Source organism: Hydra vulgaris, chromosome 01 (assembly GCF_038396675.1).
Source record: "Hydra vulgaris chromosome 01, alternate assembly HydraT2T_AEP".
Classification (NCBI taxonomy): domain Eukaryota; kingdom Metazoa; phylum Cnidaria; class Hydrozoa; order Anthoathecata; family Hydridae; genus Hydra; species Hydra vulgaris.
In genome coordinates this window covers 23,043,496-23,062,420 of record NC_088920.1, presented here as the reverse complement: position 1 = coordinate 23,062,420, position 18,925 = coordinate 23,043,496, and the positions used below count along the sequence as shown (strand labels likewise).

At 27.8% G+C, this 18,925-nt stretch overlaps 1 protein-coding gene and 1 long non-coding RNA gene across 2 annotated transcripts; both read left to right on the top strand.

Annotated features, from left to right (window-relative positions):
* The first annotated feature begins 492 nt into the window (after nucleotides 1-492).
* LOC136074254 (uncharacterized) lies at nucleotides 493-10,534 on the top strand. Its single transcript, XM_065786559.1, has 5 exons — nucleotides 493-797; nucleotides 8,902-8,973; nucleotides 9,216-9,311; nucleotides 9,947-10,007; nucleotides 10,406-10,534. Exons 1-5 carry the CDS (start codon nucleotides 520-522, stop codon nucleotides 10,532-10,534), a joined length of 636 nt encoding a protein of 211 aa, XP_065642631.1. The 5' UTR covers nucleotides 493-519.
* A 4,987-nt stretch (nucleotides 10,535-15,521) lies between these two features.
* Nucleotides 15,522-16,057, top strand: LOC136074834 (uncharacterized). The gene is made up of 2 exons (XR_010635485.1): nucleotides 15,522-15,554; nucleotides 15,648-16,057. It is a non-coding gene; the product is annotated as an uncharacterized LOC136074834 (long non-coding RNA).
* Nucleotides 16,058-18,925: the final 2,868 nt, after the last annotated feature.

The window sequence follows — 18,925 nt, the reverse complement described above, 5'->3', positions numbered from 1 at the left end:
AACGCGGCACTTGTTAACCCCCCTTTATTGAGAACTTAACAACTCAATATTGATTTTTAAATATTTATATTTTCTATCGCTTTCTAATATTAGACATTTTTTGCAAGAACTGTCTAAAAAGGTCAAATAACAGAAGTCCATATTTATAAACAATAAATGCACAGCCGTAATTTATAAAAATAATAGTGGGAAAAATAAAAGGGGGGAAGCATACAGGTAAGCTTAAAGTGCATATGCTGTTAGCAGATGTTTACCTGCATCGGTAAATGAATGATAATTTTTCTTAATTTGTAATACTGTCCTTAGTATAAACACAGTAAGTATTTTTATTATGTACAATATTGGATTGATGTTTTTAATATAACTTATTTCAGTGTGTGCGTGTTATACTAACATAATCGTATAAAATAGTGCTGACTTTTATCTAACTTTCTTTACTTCCTATTTTCATTAATATTTTCAGTTTGTTTTCTGTAAAAATTTTGTTGAATTTAGAAAATTATGTAAAACACTTTTACCATGCTAGTGTCTTATAGTTGGATAAAGATGGTTATCACTGTTGGGATTTTGATGTGCGTTTTTGCATATTTATTTTTATTCTCATCATTTGAAATGACTTCAGATGCAAATAGAATTCAAGCTCCAGAAGGTTTAAAAGTAAATGGTAGAAATTTCACATTAAAGCGAGAGAAATTTAGAATAATGAGTGGATTCATGCACTACTTTAGGATTCCATTCAGAAAATGGTCTGATCGCTTATTAAAATTAAAGGCAATGGGATTAAATACAGTGGACATGTAAGCATTTATGTATGCCTTTTTTATATGCTTGGTATTATTTCATTTGCTTTTTTTAAAAACATTTTATGTAAACCAATCATATATGCATAACAATTGCATTTACCTATTTTTTTAGAGACAAAAAATAAAATCTTCTGATGATAAAGTAAATTTAAAAAATTATTTAAAGAAACACCTGGGACCCAGGTGGAACCTGGTTTATTCTATGCCAAATAGACCAAAATTTTAGGATTTCAACATGGACCACCCCAAATTTTAATGATTCTTGATGGGTTGGTTAATATCAATGAGAAAATCAATTCCATGAAAATTTTAACCAAAAATCTTTCATCATTCATGAGTTATGGTCATTTGAAATTTCTGATTTTTCCAAAAATATAAACTTCAGTAGCAAAAACATGTTTTGTTCATACTTTGAAGCTCTATATTTTAAAAACAAAATTTCACAAAAATATTCTAGTTTTTATATTGTATAAAAGACTTACTTTAGTAAAAGTTTGACATTGAATTTTCAAATGTTACATTTTATCTATAATGGCTATCAATATAGAGTCAATATACTAAATCTGCATTTTAAGAAGTGAAAAGACATTTTTTTAGTTTCTATAAATAGAAGGCTTCTAAATTTTTAGAAATTTACTGATAAGATACAATTCAATAAAAAATTAATATACTTCTAAAAATGGCTGCAGCTAAAACTTAAGAAAATGTGCCTTCACTTCAAACCACAGCACAGTGGGCCAGTGACTGGACAAAAGTATAAAAACCAAAATCAGAATTTTGATGTCTTAATGGTTTCAAACCATTATAAAGATATAAAACAATTTAAAACCGTTTATATACACTTAAAGTTTTAATGAATATATTAATGCTGTGGTTGAAGTAGACACGAATGTAAATTAGAAAAAGAAAAAATATAAAGAGAAAAATGTTTAAAAATCAATGGTAATAAATAACATTCACATAAAGTATTGTGCTTTTTAAAATATTATATTATAACTCTATATATCATCTAGATTTTAAAAGTTGTTAGACTAAAATTGGTAAATAATTGACATATTTATAGCAATTTTAAATATGCTTAGTATGTTATATTTTAACATCTAAATTTTGCTTTTAATTGACAATATATATTTTTTATTGCTACAATATATATTTTTTATTGCTACAATATATATTTTTTATTGCTTTTATACTCAAATATTTTAAAGCTTATATATGTTTGCTTTAATAATTTTATAAATCTGGCTGCCTCTGGGCGCCACTTTGGTTTTCTTTTACGTTTGAACTCTTTTACCTAACAAAAAATCTGTAATTGCGCTCAAAAATTTTTATTTGCCCAAAGTTTAAAAAAACACAGAAAACATATAATACGGTCTTACTCATACTAAACGTATTACTGAACAATAGTATATATATATATATATATATATATATATATATATATATATATATATATATATATATATATATATATACACAACCCTCGAAATTAGGGTCGGCATTCGGCAATGCCGAACTAACTGCTGACCTGAAAGTGTTTGAGGTTGGCAGAAAATTGCCGACCTCATTTCTATGTTTTATGGTAAGACCTTTGTATCAAATAATTTTTGCCGACCTGATGCTGACCTCTAAAAGATTGAGGTCAGCAAATTATTGCCGACCTCATTTTTTCTAATTTCGAGGGTTGTATATATATATTTATAAACATTTATATATATATATATATATATATATATATATATATATATATATATATATATATATATATATATATATATATATATATATATCCTAATTTAAATTTTGTTGTTATTAATCTAGCGTTTGTCAAACCAAATGAATTTAATAATCTATTTTGGTTGGCTTGGTTGTGGCTACTCATTTTAGATGTTGAAATGCTGTTTTTATTAAGGCTTAATAAGTGTTGCAAGAAACAAAGTTCACTAATTTATTTGACTCAAGTGTCTGTCAATACATGAAAAAGAAGACAGTATACTTGTATACTGTATACGGCAGTATAAGACTTAAATAACAAGATTTGGAGTTTCAAAGCGATAAGTCTTAGAGTCAATTTCGTTTATTCATTTTGATTATGGTCAGAGATGGATTCAAAGTAAATTAACCAGTAATAGCACATGTAATATAATAACACTAGTTAATCATAATAAACTTAAATAAGTTTTACTTTTCAAGAGCGAGGATTTCATAATAAAACACGTACTAAATAGTGTACATAGCACAAATAAAATATATACAACTAATAAAAGTTAGTTGTTGCTAAGCAAAATTAGGTATTCATTGCAATAAAATAAAAAATATATTCATTTTTTTAAAAGCGCGACCTCATATGATGCTTATATAAAATTTGGTAAACATAGCATTCGTAAAAATATCTGCAAAACGAAAACTAGATTTTTGCTATCTGAAATTTGGTATCCATAGCAACAAATTAAAAATATAACACCTTCATAAGAAGTGCAGACATCATATTATTACTCATCCTAATTTTAGTCAATATAGCCCTAATATTAAATTAGTTATAAATTTTGTCCAGTGAAAGTGAATTCTGTCCCACTGTGCACTGGTAACCTAGGATCATTGCTTTTAATAAGATTTTTTTTTCTACTGATTTAAAAGACTTTACTACAGTGATTTCAGAAAAAAAAATAGTGGGTAATCATGGGGAAGTTACAAAATCAGAACTTTGAATTTTGCTTAAAATGCATTTAAAACAAGAAAAATAGAATTATTGCTGTACTTTAGTTTGTATTATATATTGTAATACAAAGTATGTATAAATTTAAAAGTATTTCATTATCGGCACTAGAATCATGTCTTAAATTAAGCCTGAATTAAACTCAGTTTTTAAATAGCCCTAGTTTGACCTTGCCCCCTCCCTCCTGTCTATTTTATTTTCAGCATGCACATTTTTACCCAGAACTTAGAAAAAAATTGTAGTTGAACACTTCTCCTTACACAGCATTTCTGGTTTTATGTCTGATGTATGAAGTTGGCTAAAAACATCACTAACCATACACACCTGTACATTTAGTACATGTACATTTATACAAACCTGTGACATTTAGTTTTAATGTTAGATAGTAAAAGACTGCAAATAAAATTTATTAGGTAAAAATGAAAAGTAAGACTTTTTACTAATTTACCAAATATTTAATATCATGACTAATAATTTTGTAACATTTTTTTTTAATCCATTTACTATTTTACCCTTCCCTATTACTATTTTAATTATTTGATTATCATGTTTAAACTTAGGTTCTAACTTACATCAAGTTATAAGAGGTTTTTGACTTGTCAACACAATGCACAAGTTGATTAGGTAATAAAATATATAAGTATAAATATTGAATCTTTTAAATAAATATGCTTTAAAAAAAGTCAGTTTTTGCTAAATAACTATATAAGTTTAAAACAAATATATCAAATTTATAATAATTTTGCTATGTTTTTATTTAATTATGTTACTTATGCTGTTGTACAAATGTAATAATACAGTTTTTTCTTGAGCTGATAGTTCATAGCATCTACCAGTTGTTGGTTGAACTTTTAAAGATGAAATTATGCATAAAAGGTGCGATATTGCAAGCAAGCAAATATCTTTGCTCAAACACTTTTACTTGTGGCCAAGTAAAAGTGTTTGAGGAAATAGACTGCTTCATGAACTTGATAAGAACATCTTGATTTTCTTCAAATAATTCCACAATATTGCCTAAAAATCATTTTGCGTCATAAACACATGCTACAATAATTCCTGCTGAAAGTGGAACCATATTCTGTATTGTAGAAACATTAACATTAGTATACATACTGTTAAATAACAACCGTATCATCTGTAAAGTAGTTAATGATTGTGGTATAAAACAATGGTAGTTTCTTGTTCCTAGAATTGTTGAACAAGTAACATAACATTCTTCTAATTTGAACTTTATGCAATTGCATCATTTAAAATGTATTAAAAATGTGTTTTATCTACACCAATCATATTTTTTCTCAGATGAATTGATAGGATATGTCAGGTGTTGTACACTGGCTTTAGCTGCAAGTCTTTTGACAGAGCTCCCAGCGCTATCACAAGGAATCATTCCATGTGATGTAGCAAAAAAGTATGCTATACTGCAGATACTTTATGATCTTGTTCATGGTGACTTAATTTACATATGATTTTATAATTTTTGTATTGTGAACCTGCACCATCACTAAAATGCAATGTTTTAAGTCAGATATCAAATCTTTTAAATGTTTTATTACTTCTTAAATGAAACAATGAACTGAGTTTGTATTGTGTAGCAAATGATCCGAAATAATACAAACACTTTTACATTTTTCTCTTATTTTCTTCCTTATAATAAATAACATAAGGATGCAATGTTGCTTGGCTGTTGTTCCAATGGAAACCTTGTACTGCATCTTGAATTAAAAAACTGTACTTGGTAAATTTATTTTTAGATGCTGCAAATATGCTGCTTGATTTTTGGTTTTATAGTGATGTTTCTTAATTTGTCTATTTGTTTACAAACTTTTTTCAATAAAATTGTCTACTGGAAGAGTTAATGGAACTACATCATATTTTCTTTTGGCTTTTTACCACTGATTAAAGATGATTTCTTTCATGCTGTGTTTATAAAACAAAGCATTAAGATCTTTTATTATGTTGGTATCTGGGCAGTTATCACAACTGTGCAGCATGGAGTCTTGATTTGCTAAGTCATATTCAACTTATGTCAATAGGTTTTTATAGTATGAAATATCTGGTATTCTTAATGCTAAAAGTTTTGCATTCTGGTGGTACTCACAAGCACATACTGAATGGAGACCTGAAGACACCTTATTCTAAGTTCACAAAACTTAGAAAACCTAGTCTTGATGTCAAAGGAAATTTTAATAACAATTTTAATTTAAAAATTTTAATAAATAAAGTTCTTTTATATTAAAGACTACCATTAGCTATAAATATAATTTTGATTAAATTTATATTAAATTTGTTTAATAAAGTTTTTATACTTTAGGCTTTTGTTTTTTATATTGTTGAATTCTATTTTTATACATTTTAACTCTCTCTTATTTATATTTTAAATTTCATTATAAATTATACTTATATGTTATATTATATGTTATTACCTTCTATGACTTTTTTGAAAATATCGTCTTTAACCATTAACTTGGATTAAGATATGCTGTTTCATACTTGGACATATTCGAGAGTATTAATCTGATTGGTAAAATTAATGAACTTGATTTTTTACTTACTCACTAATAAATCTTCTTTCTTGTTTAGCCTTTTATCATTCTTTCTTTTTTAGTCTTTTACCATTCTCAGGGAAGCAGAAAAATAATTTTGTGTATAGTTAATGTTCCAACTCTCAGGAACCAAAGTCAGTAATTTAAGTTTTTCTGATTTTGAAGAAAAATCGAACTATGCTTTAATTAATTTCATTAATGAGTCCAAGTCTTGTTTATGTTTGCAACACAGCTCTTTTATTTTTGGTTCATCCTTAGTTAAATCAGAAGATTCTCCTAAAACATTTGCTATTTTCTTTTTGGTTGCAGTATGGATTTTATTCATCTTTCTTTTTGCATAGCTGAATCTTTATTTTTGCTGAACCTGTCTTTATGAGCTACTAGTTTTAGAGGTGAACAACCAAGTCTATTAATGCTTGAAATAAAGTTTTCTTTTAAAATGTTAGTCTCATTAAAATCATTATCTTTATATTGACATGAATCGCTTCTGCAATCATTTTTGTAATTTTGTAAATATAACATTTTTTGATATTCTGTACAAAGTTTATGGCTAGGTGTTAAATCAAACTCCTTCGCAACATCAATACTGATTACTCTAGTAGATTCTAAAAAGTAACAAAATGATAAAACATAAAATAGGCAAATATCTTTAAAAAAAACTAATTAAGTCAATTTATTTTTAAATACTTTTTAATTTAACTTTGTGTTTGTTAATTGGATCGCAACAAAAGCTTCCCTCATATGAAGTCTCAAATCTATCCAAGTAGACCTTTTCATTGTTGTTACAAATAATGGTTTTACATTTTTTTAATAATATTTGAATTTTTGAATATTACTTTTGAACTCATTGAATATTACTTTACATTGTAACTGCACAAGTTTTTGATCTTTTTCTGTTAATTCCTCAAAACTAGAAAACCCAAAACAGGTAATTCTATAAAAGAATCAATTTTCTTTATTTTGATAAATTTATTTCATGACTATCTTAATTTAATGGTTTTCTAATGCAACATTGAGCTAGATCTAACAATGCACTTGCCATTTATTTTTAATTACTATCTAAAAAGATTTTTTTAAATAAAAGTTTTGAAACTAAGGTTTCCATAAGTTTTGGCACAACAAATAAATAAGAAATGACAAATTTTATATATAAAATTTTATATATAAAATTTTATATATAAAATTTTATATATAAAATTTAAACATGCTTGTCTTTTATGTCACAGTCTTTAAATGTGTATGTTGAGTTTTTTGTTTGTCGATAAAGACAGTTATGCATCAGACATAAAACTAGACACAATGTATAAGTGTTCAATTACAATTTTTTTTCTAAGTTCTGGTCAGAAATGTGCCTATGTGATTATCTCCTAATTTCACTCAAAAGTATGTAAAATATTATTTTATGTCTTCTTAATGCTAAAAGTTTTGCATTCTGGTGGTACTCACAATGCTAAAAGCATTAAAAATACATACTTTAAAGTATGTATTTTTAATGCTTTTAGCATTAAAAATACATACTTTAAAGTATGTATTTTAATGAAAGAAAATAAAATTTCTTGAAAAAATTGCTACATGCTTGTTCCATTTTCTCATCGAATAACCCATCTTTTTTTAAATAAATTTTCAAAATGATTTTTTGAAAATAACACAAAAACAATGCTTCAAAGTATTCTTCCAAGTATTGCACATACATTCAAAAGTCCGAGTATTACACAAATTTAAGGTAATTAAAAGTTAAAATATTTAATTTTATAGTTATAAAGAGATTTCATATTTATAAAGAGAACTAATTTTTTTTTCAAAACACAACAGGCTAAAAATCAGTCAAAAGTTTACTTGTTTTAAGTTAGTCTAATTTAAATAAACCACCAAAGGAAAGAAAAACCATTAGTAAATCTATATTCATAAGACAAATATCAATAAATTATGTTTTGAATTAAATAAATCTTTTATTAAAAACCTTTTATAAATTGAGCTTTAAGGAAGTTTTTATGCACACTTATGGATCTGTTAACTGCTTAAATTCAGTGTTAAAAAGAAAACAATTTTTTCATGTTTAAATTCATTTTTATTTTTAAATTCAGTGTTAGCTAGAGAGCTATATTTGTATTATATATCTTATTGTTTTATTATTATTGTATTATAAATTTTAGTATTTTAGTATTATTGTATTATATAAATTATTATATTGGCAAGGATATATTTGTTATAAACACTGAATTTATCAAATGAAAAAAATCAGTCCTTGTATAACAATTAGATTATTTAAAGTGTTGCTAAGTTAGCAAAAAATAAATTAACAACTATCTTTTAGCTAAATGGAAATGAAATTTTTTTCAATGTTTTAAGTTTTTTTTCAAAGTGCGGTAGTGGTGTAGTGGTAAAGTGCTTGCCTCATAAGCGAGAAGTTCAATCCCAACCACGCGTGGGGATTGAACTTGGAACTTCTCGCTTTTTAGGCATGGGGATTGAGCATGGTACTACTCTCCCTGTTGGTACCACGCCCAACATGTTTCTCCGCACAGACTCTCGAACTTTGATAAACTTTGTTTATCAAAGTTCGAGAGTCAGAGTTACAAAGTTAAGAAAGAGTTGTAACCACAGCTAAAATAGCCTTGTGGAGTTGAATTAACATTAAAAAAATTTTTTTTTTTTGTTTTCTGTTTGTTTTTTAGCATAACCTAAACAGTATGTGCATGCAAAGTTGTAAATTTTGTATGCAAAATGCATGGTGCATAAGGCGAGTAGAAGAAAGTGTGAGGGGAAGAGGGGGAGAAGAAGCAGATTCAACTTGTTTTTCTTTCTCAAATACGTTCGAGTATTTTTTTTATTTTTATAGCTACATCCCTTGGAATTTGCACGAACCTGAACCAGGTTATTTTGATTTTAGCAGTGATCAATTAAATTTAAGGTGATTTTTTTATTTATTGTTAAAATAAGAATAATTCCTATTGGTTTATTTTTTCCTATTATGTTTAACTAATCGGCCATTTGTTAATTACTTAATTTTTTTTTTTTTTAATTTGTTTGATCTTAGAGGAAATCGTTGAAAAAAAACTTACAAAAAAGGTTTTTTAAAAGACAGGAGGAAATTAAATAAGTTTCAAAAAAAATTTTTGTTAAAAATATTGTTTTTTTTTGTTTTTTCTGTAGTGAATTTTTGTATCTGTTGCAAGGTTATGGTTTGTATGCTATAATTCGTCTAGGACCTTACATATGTGCAGAATTGGATCTAGGTGGTTTGCCTAGGTAATTTTTTTAAAAAAAAAACAGGCAGAAGTTAGTTCAACTTTTTAAGTAATTTAAAAAATCATTAATTTCATAAGCTTTTTTTCTTCATTCAGCTGTATTTTCCCCCTATTTAGTCAGTTGATGTATGTACTGAAACCCCTGGCAGCTTCCTATTTCAGCAGTGTTAGACTGCTGACTAAACAATGCATTTATGTATACATATATATATATATATATATATATATATATATATATATATATATATATATATATATATATATATATATATATATATATATATATATATATATATATATATATATATATATATATACAACCCTCGGAATTAGGGTTGGCATTCAGCAATGTCAATCTAACTGCCGACCTGAAAGTGTTTGAGGTCGGCAAAAAGTTGCTGACCTCGTTTCTATGTTTTATGGTAAGACCTTTGTATCAAATAATTTTTGCCGACCTGATGCCGAACCCAAAAAGATATTTTTCCTAATTCTGAGGGTTGTATGTATATATATATATATATATATACGTAGGTGTTGGCGGGAAGCGAGAGCTTAAGCTCTTGCTCTTGTTTAAGTTTGCATGATCCTGATATGTCATCTTGATTTTCAGTATGAAGTAGTTAATTTCATACTTAGATCAATTTCAAGTGCAAATGGAAACTGGGTTGCAATTTTATGTGACATTAATATAATCAATGTTAAGTTTTTTTCCCACTTTGAAACTGTTGCAATTAGGGCTCGGAGAAAACTGGAGAATTTTTTTAATTTGTAAAACCGGTTAACTAGTTTTACACCGGTTTTTATATTACAAAAACGAACTTTTATTATTGATCTAAAAATCCAATGTAACCTACTGAGATTTTTTACTGGAATTGGATTTGTAAACTAAAGAAAAGAAAAAAAAAGTCTAAGAAAACAAAATTTAGCAAGGTCATTTTTTTTAACAATAAGATTAGTTTAAAATTACCAGCGATTGAAAAAACTCTCTCGCTTTCTGTTATTGTGTGTTGTATTGATTCCAGAGCATTTAATAAGTTTTGGACAGTTGTCGATTTTGTCTTAGTGACACTAAACATATTTAGTTCATTTTTAAAGGATGAAACAAAACTGTCTTTGTTTGCCTTTCCTCATGCTTTTGGATCCTGCAACACTTCAGATATTGATTTCTGCAATTGCTGCACTAAAGATGGCGATCCTGATGCTGTTGCTATCAGCTCAACTTGATTCTTGTTCGTTTCCTCATTTATAGTTGGTTGTAAATCTGGATCATTAAATAACACTGATCAACAAATAAAATTTTATTGTGCATATCTTGTTAACTAGGTGGTTTTTTTAAAACAAATTAAATATGCTGATTTCAAATATGCAAACCATTTTTCACCATCACGTCAAGTTGTAAAGATATTTGGGTTCAAATCTTTAGTATTTAAGGTAAAGTCCCTAATATTGTCGAAAAAAAAGTTATTCAAAAGTATGTCAACCTGGGTCTCAAAAGAAGCGTATTTTCATAGAGATTTTAAAAATGGTATTTGTTTGTAATAAAAATAAGTACTTTTTGTATTATTGCTGAGAAACATTTTGTTAAAATTTTTTTAAAAGTCTTTAGCATTTTTTCACATAATTTTTTTGTCAATAAATTTTAAGTAAAAATATTTATCTTTTCTAAAATATTTATCTTTTCGTCAAGTTGTAAAGATATTTTAACCCAAATATCTTTACAACTTGACTTGATGGTGAAAAATGGTTTGCATATTTGAAATCAGCATATTTAATTCGTTTTAAAAAACCACCTAGTTAACAAGATATGCACAATAAAATTTTATTTGTTGATCAGTGTAATCTTTCAGCTAACATTGTTGCCAAGGACAATGTAGCCACCTTAGGCAAGATGAAAATTCCGCCAACTCTGTTTTTGGAAAATTTCTACTTTGTAGGAATTTATGCAATGTAATTAATTCTTTATTTCGTCTTTTTGAAATTCTTATTTTCATAGAATTATAAAATTTATTTCCCAAACTTGTACAGTTTTGAGTCTCATTTGAGTAAATAAAAATGTCAGTATTCCTTCTGCAGTGAGTAAAGTTCTTTTACTGCCAATTCTGCTGGCTTTGATATTTGAATTAAATTTGGCAAGATAGAAAAATCTTTTTCATTGTGTAAATCTTCACGCCCTATTTCTTCCATTGCGTTTTTTATGCAAACTTTAAGTTGCACAAATCTTTCCATCATAGGTATAAGTGAGTTCCATCTGGTTCTACAGTCTAATATAAGTGAAAGTTTTTTACCATTTATCTCTTCAACACATCGTTGCAATAGGTTGTTTCTTACTGGGGATCTTCTGAAAAATCTGATAATTATTCTTGAGTTTTGTAAATTGTTTTGTAAAATGTTTCTAAATTGTATTCAATTTCGTTATTACAGACAACATCTTCATCTAAATTATGATCTCCAGAAAAAGAGTTAAACTGATTTTCAGTTTCCTCATCAGAATCTGAACTGTCAGAATCTGATATTTTATCAACTGGCTTATCAACTACACATACTTTTTGTAAAAAGTGTCTAGAACAGCCAAATGAATAGCATGATTGATGCAAAATTGATTTTCAATTCCATTTAATCATCCATATTTTATCATAATGCTAGCTCTATCTTCTGTTGATGCCAATATATGACTAAATTTAATACCATATTCCATCAGTTCTTGTTCAACTAATGACTGAACTTTGTATGAATCATATGAGCCTTCTATGCTAGTAAGCCCTAATAAAGTCATTATAACTATCCTCCTGAGAATGCAATGTTACATTTAAATACCTTTTGGAGTTACAGCTTGTCCATTCATCTATTGTTATTGAGAAACGTGTTCCAGATTGTTCTCATCAACTTATCCTTTAATTCCAATTTTTTCTCTTTAGAAAAGCCTATGATCAATTTTTAAATTGTTTTTTTGCTCCTAGGCATTTCATAGTCACGTTTTTTAATAAATTCTGCAATAGCACTTAAATATCTCATGGTATGAATAGAAAACCCATCATACGCTGCACATTTGGTCAATAATTTTTCCACTGACGTTCTTTGTATGAATTTTAACATGTTTTTGCTTTTTTCTGTGTTGGCTGACTAGGCTGAGTTGGATTAGGCTCTTCATTTTTATTAATTTCAATCTTATGTTTTGCTCAAAGATGGTTTGCCAAATTTGATGTACTTCCTTTTTGAAATGTTTGTCATACTCCAGATCTTTTGCTGTTCATAGCTCGGCTAAAATAAAATAAAATAAAATTTTTGTCATTAATCATTAAGCATTAATTTTTAACAATGTACAGTAATATTTTATTACTTTTGTAAAATCAAGACGACTATATTTCTATTACAGTTATATATTTCTCTCTGTCTCTCTCTGCTTTGTACAATTTATATAGGTTTTCAGAATTCTCTATGGCATAATTTCTTACATATTTGTCGCGACATAAGTACAATGAATTATACATTATAAACAATAAATTATAAACAATAAGCTATTACAACAATATCATTTATTATATAATTCGTTCAAATCTATATTAATAATGAACTTGGATCATCATTTCCTTTATGCCTCCTTTTTCCTTTCCCATCCTTATGCTTTTTACGCAACTCAATTAGCTTATTTTAACTAATTTAGATTCTCAAGTGAAAATTTTTTATCTATTATTTTTATTATATTGCAGCTCATGAATGTGACCTGTTTACAATAGAATAATGTACAAATATGCTACAATTTATAATATTTAAAGTAATACAAAAGTTAGCGCTTCTTAACATTACAAAAGCAAATTTGTTAGCAACAAATTTGTTTTTCTTGTTTCATTATTTTTAATTTGAGATTGTTATCACAATTTACATAAGAAAATTTGTCAAAAAGAAAAGTAGACAAAATACTTCAAGTAAGTGGTACTGATTTTTGTTGGACTGTTTTGTTTTGAATATTATAAATATTATAGAGTTTAAACATTGTTAAAATATTTTGTCAATCTGTAATATATTGATAATTGGTAAAAAAAATAATATAGAAATAAATAAAACAAATGCGTTATAAAAGTACTTTTTAAAATTCAATATACTTACAATATTTTCAATATCAATTAATAACTTCTCAAAAAAAGAAATCTGTGGTAAATCTGTATGTTTTCTACTGGTATTAATAAATTCAAAGTATTTAGCAAAATGTTTAATTAACAATCGGATTTGCAGTTTTTTTCTTCTAAAAAAACCGGTTTTCGGTTTCTGCAAAGTTGAACAAAAAACCGGTTAACCAATTGCGGTTTCCACCGGTTTCTGAGCCCTAGTTGCAATTCTATGTGACAATAATAAAATTGCCTTTGACAATAATAAAATGAATCTTTCATTTAGCTGATCAAAGATTTAGTTGTTCCTGGATTCAGTTTAAACACGAATTCTTATTCGGTCAGAATTTGTGGAAATTGTATATTTTTTATACTATACTATATTTTTGTGTGTGGTTATTATGGTGCTCTGTGATAATACTGTAAGCCCTTACAATATTATCACAGAGAGCGTTTAGCAAGGAAGTTCACTCCTCTTTTATTCCCAGCGGCACAAAGTTGTCCAGAATTGGATAGAAATGGATAAAACATTTAGAAATAAATTATTGACCAAAAACAGACGGTTGATTTGGATTTGCATTTCAAGCCCTAATTGTATATGTTGGAATGTATATGTTAAAAGGGTTAGTCAAATTAGCAAAATATTTGTTAAGTAAATCACACAAATTTTTAAAACTTGGTGACTTTGCATCCAATCATATTGAAAAAGCTCTTATTAAGTTGCGTCAAGAGTGCTGGAGGTGATTTTTTATTTCAGTTCAACATATTTTTATTTGGTGGTGCATATTTTATTTAAGTTCAGCATATTTTATTTCATTTGTAGAAAAAACTAAAATTGAACGCTCAAAACTACTTTTACGATATGATTTAAACTTTCATGAACTCGATGTTGGTCATAGTTGCACTGTCAGAGGCAAGAGATGCAAAAAGAAAGTGAAATTTTCGCTCATTTAAACATATTAGAATTTAGTTTAACAGTTGTTGTTAAAGTAACTTTTGTATACATTGCTGTTTACCTTCAATTAAAGACTGTTTACAAAGATCTTGACACTGATACATATTTGTATCATAGTGAGTATGGTGCTTATCGTAATGACTTATTTTGTGATTTGACAACTGACACTTAACGTCAGTTTACTTTCTTTTGTTATGTAGTTTTTATTGCACTGGATTTGATCAATTGATAATTTTTTATTTTTGGGGTTTTTAAAAAAATATTATATCTTGTATGAAAATGTGTAAAATCTTATCAAATTTTTTTTAAATAATTACTCAAAGCAAAACACTCCAACCTCTTTAAAGGAGCCAGCTCAAAAAATACCTCAAGTAATAAACCTTGGTTTGAAATAGCAATGGATTTGACCTATATTAGTTTTAGTTACAGACCTTTTAATTTATAATTTTCCTTCAACCTGTCATTTGTTTTTTCATTTAAACTCTAAGTTTAAAATAATTATTTTTGTTGTTTATTTTATTTTTATTCATATTAATGACTCAAAAATAAAATTTTTTTAAAATGTTTTAAAAATGTTATTTATATAAGATACCTTGAAAACTTAATTTTTTTAAATTTTTTTTCTTTGTTTGGCCTTTATTCAAAGCTACTATGAATCAAGTAGAACAAGAGTTCAAATTGAAACCAAACTTTAAAAATTTTAAAGCCTTAACTTTGATAGATGAGTGAGTAGCAATAAAATAGCAACATTTCACACAATGGTTTTTAGACTAGCATAAATATGTTTTACTTTTTTTTAAATATATTTACTCTTTCGTTCTGTTTTAACTAACAAAAAAAATGTGGAAGTATTTTTCAACTAAAAAAACATTTGAAACATAAAGCAAACTTAACTGAAACTTAACATAACTTGAGTTGTGATAAATATACAGTAAATGTTATAGCAATGTCTTACCAATGTTTTACAATGTCTTACAATTTAAAGTGTGTTTTTTTTTGTAGGCGATTTTTGGAGTTTCGATTCTGAAAAAAATGAATTCATTGTTTCTCCAGAACCTGATATCAATTGCATTGACATTGTTCCAAATATTCATAAATTTCTCATTTTAGCAAGTGATGGTTTGTGGGGAGTAATGAATGCAAAGCAGGCTGTAGACATGCCTTTAGAAAGAAATTGCGCAACAGTGTATTGTTTTTTTTCCTTGTATATTAGTGCTTCTTTAATTTTTTTTTTTTTATGCAAATATTTTTGTCTATATATTTTTATATGTTTAAATAGACTATGCAACCAGTCACTGGAGTTATGGAAAAAACGTCATTGTCGGGCTGACAACATCTCCGCTGTTGTACTGTTTTTTGATGAAGAGTTTGGTAGTTGTGATCCTTTGTACTATGATTCAGAAAATAGCACTTTAAGTTTAGAGGATGAGGAAGATACACCGCCATTATTTGATACTTTACCCCCAGTTTTAGTGCGTAATTTAGACTTTCAAGAAATTCCACTTTCTGTTCATTTGCCTGTTAGGATTTCGTCAGGATCATCTCAGAAAAGGAGTTATAAGCATAAACGTAAGCACGAAGAAGATCACAAAGGAAGCAAGTTGAAATATGTTAAAATAGGACTTGATGATAACATTAAAACTGATGTTAGCCCTGAAAGTTTAAATGAATTACAATTTAAACAATAAATATGTAATTATTGCAATTATAACCCCACCTTTTCTTTTTTAAATTGAAAAACTTACTGAAATAACACTGACATTAGTTACTATGACAATCTAACGACTATTTGCAATAAATGTTACATTGCGAACGTCTTTTAACCGTCTCTTCTAAACGTTCAAACTTTGGAAAGTGTCAGAGGAAGTATCCAATCTTTCTTATGTCAAAATTATTTTACATTTAATGACAGCAGGAAAACCATGTGAATAAATTAGTAGAATATGTTTAAAAAAACAAAAAATTATTATTTTTGAAGTCTAACTGGATATTGATATCCAGTTAGACATCGTCTAAAGGATCGTCGATAAATTACGCAACGCGAAAACTTATTTTAAAAATATAAGTAGGAGATCATTTTACTTTTTTGCGCGGTGGTTTTCGCTGGACTTGAAAGGTTGTATATATACTTGGCTAAATCAAAAACTCTAAGCGAAAACTTTTTATCCTTTGTCTTTTATCTATAAGTTTAATTTCGCGTTATTTTCAATTGATGATTGTGCCCCCCCCTCCCCCACTTTGAAACCGTGTCGTCGGCCCTGTATTTAAAACACAACTCATGAATTCATAACAAACTTGTTTATTATTTATAGGCAACTCTGTGTAAAAAGCTTTTTGACTTTACCATTTTATTTTTCTATTTTTACTATTCTTTTATAATCTTTCATGTGTCTCAGTAAAAAAAAAGGTTTGTTGCTTATAATGTTTCAGTATTATTAGATTGGAGTTCATCTTTGAATTTCAGACAGTAAAGTGAAATTCAACTAGACTTCCCACAGATCAAACTGAAGTAATAAAGCCTTTTGGTTTGGAAATAACAAATAAATCTAATAAAGCATTTGGTTAAATGAAAAGCACTTAAAGATATGATGTGGTCTTTTCAACTAGTATAACAATTGTTTTTAGAAGAAACTAAAGATTAGAACGAAGAAACTAAAACACAGGTGCTTTATAACTAGGTACACGGAAATCCGTGTTTTACGATGTAACGTTTTTAAATTACTGCGTTAAAATTTAGTAATAGCTTATTTTGTCGAGATGTACAGAAATATTAACTTTAATGATGTCAGGAAATATTTAAATGACAATACTTTTCCTGAAGATGTGAATGAGAAAGGCAAATTTTAAATGGCAGTGCAAAAACGTTGATATTCTTGACAATAAGTTGATGTATTGCTAAAAAGGTATTGGTAAGGTTAGGAAAACTTATTTTATTGTAAGAAGTTTTTAATTAATTTAAAAGGTTTTACTTAAACAAAATAAAGTAATTAAACAATATTCTGTGTTTTGCTTTATTGTGAATTAACACAACATTTTCATATTCATGATTACTATTTCCATAACCAAGGTGCATAACTTTACATTTTGGAACATTTAACTCAATTAGCCATTCCTTTGACCATTCTGTGACAATGTTTAAATCGTTTTAAAGGATCAGGCGATCAGCATCGTGAAACTCAGGTCTTATTTCTTGTAACAGTTTAGTGTCGTCAGCATAGATTTTATGAACTGATTTTAACTTATCTGTTAAGTTGTTTATATAAATGATAAATAATGTTGGACCAAATACAGAACCTTGAGGAACTCCGCTTAGAACATCGGTCCAGTCGCTAGAGTGTTCATCAAAAACAGTTCGACTGTTTTTGATGAACACAACTTTTACTTAACGCTTTTGTGATGTAGTCAACAATCTCCAATAAGCTAGACGTGCATCCTTTTTTCGACATAAATCCATGTTGATTATGTAAGATGCAGCTCGTTTTTTCAAGATATTTAGTTATCTGTTCCCTGATTATCTTTTCCATTACTTTACACGGAGTTGATGTGATAGACACTGGTCTGTAATTAGCGGCATCAAGACGACTTCCTTTTTTAAACAACGGTGTGACGTGTGACTGTTTCCAAGCTGTAGGTGTTAAGCCTTCGGACAGTGCTTTATTGTAAAGTAAAGTAAGAGGGTAAGTCATTTGAGTTGTGCATTCTTTAAGTACCTTTTGACCAATGTTATCAGCAACAATAGATTTATTCGGGTTCAAACCTTTCAAATAAGCTAGCGTCGCTTCAAAATTAATAATTATATTGTCTAAGTCCTCTTGATTAATGCCTTCTCTCAAAAATAGGTAACTGACTACTTTTACTATCATCAACAAAAACTGATTTGAAGTGTTCGTTAAGTCTGTTTGCGATACGTATTCCCTCTGTTAACGTTTCACCTTTTGCATCAGATATAGCACTAATAGATACATGAACATTCTGTTGCGCCTTAGCATAGACGTAGACCCATTTAGGATTACTTTTATCTGATGCTAGTTGTGCTTTAAATACTGGAACACGACTTTTACATGCTTTCTACTCCTGGCGTCTTAGTTTCCTATATTCACAAATCAGTGTCGCTGATTGCCAGTTAGTCGCAGATAAGTAATTGCCCAGTTGTTTTTTTTTGCTTTATCATAGCCAGTACCTCCTTATTCATCCACGGCGCATTACCAGTGGTATGGGCTTTTTTTAACGGAATAAATTGCTTGCTGAGTTTATCATGTTTATTGCCTAAAAATTCATCGCACTCATAAGTGTTTTTATTTTCAAATAATTGCTTCCAGATAGTTTCCATAATCTTTTTTCTGAAATTTATATAGTCACCTTTATTAAAGTCATATTTTTTGTTTGAGAAAGTAGTCTTATTTTTAGAAAGGACTACACAATCCTAACTCAATATGCGATGACCTTGCGACGAATTACCTAACGGCAGAGAGCTAAATAAGCTGATTACTCTAGCTAATAAGTCTGTAATAATTAAATCCAAAATGTTTTTTGCTTTACCATTAGATGCTTCGAATG

Excerpts from the sequence above, each read along its gene's own strand:
- LOC136074254 (XM_065786559.1), top strand. The coding sequence starts at position 520 with ATGCTAGTGTCTTATAGTTGGATAAAGATGGTTATCACTGTTGGGATT. Across the intron at positions 798-8,901 it reads GGATTAAATACAGTGGACAT|CTACATCCCTTGGAATTTGC; the intron begins GTAAGCATTTAT and ends TTATTTTTATAG. Across the intron at positions 9,312-9,946 it reads GATCTAGGTGGTTTGCCTAG|ATCAATTTCAAGTGCAAATG; the intron begins GTAATTTTTTTA and ends TTTCATACTTAG.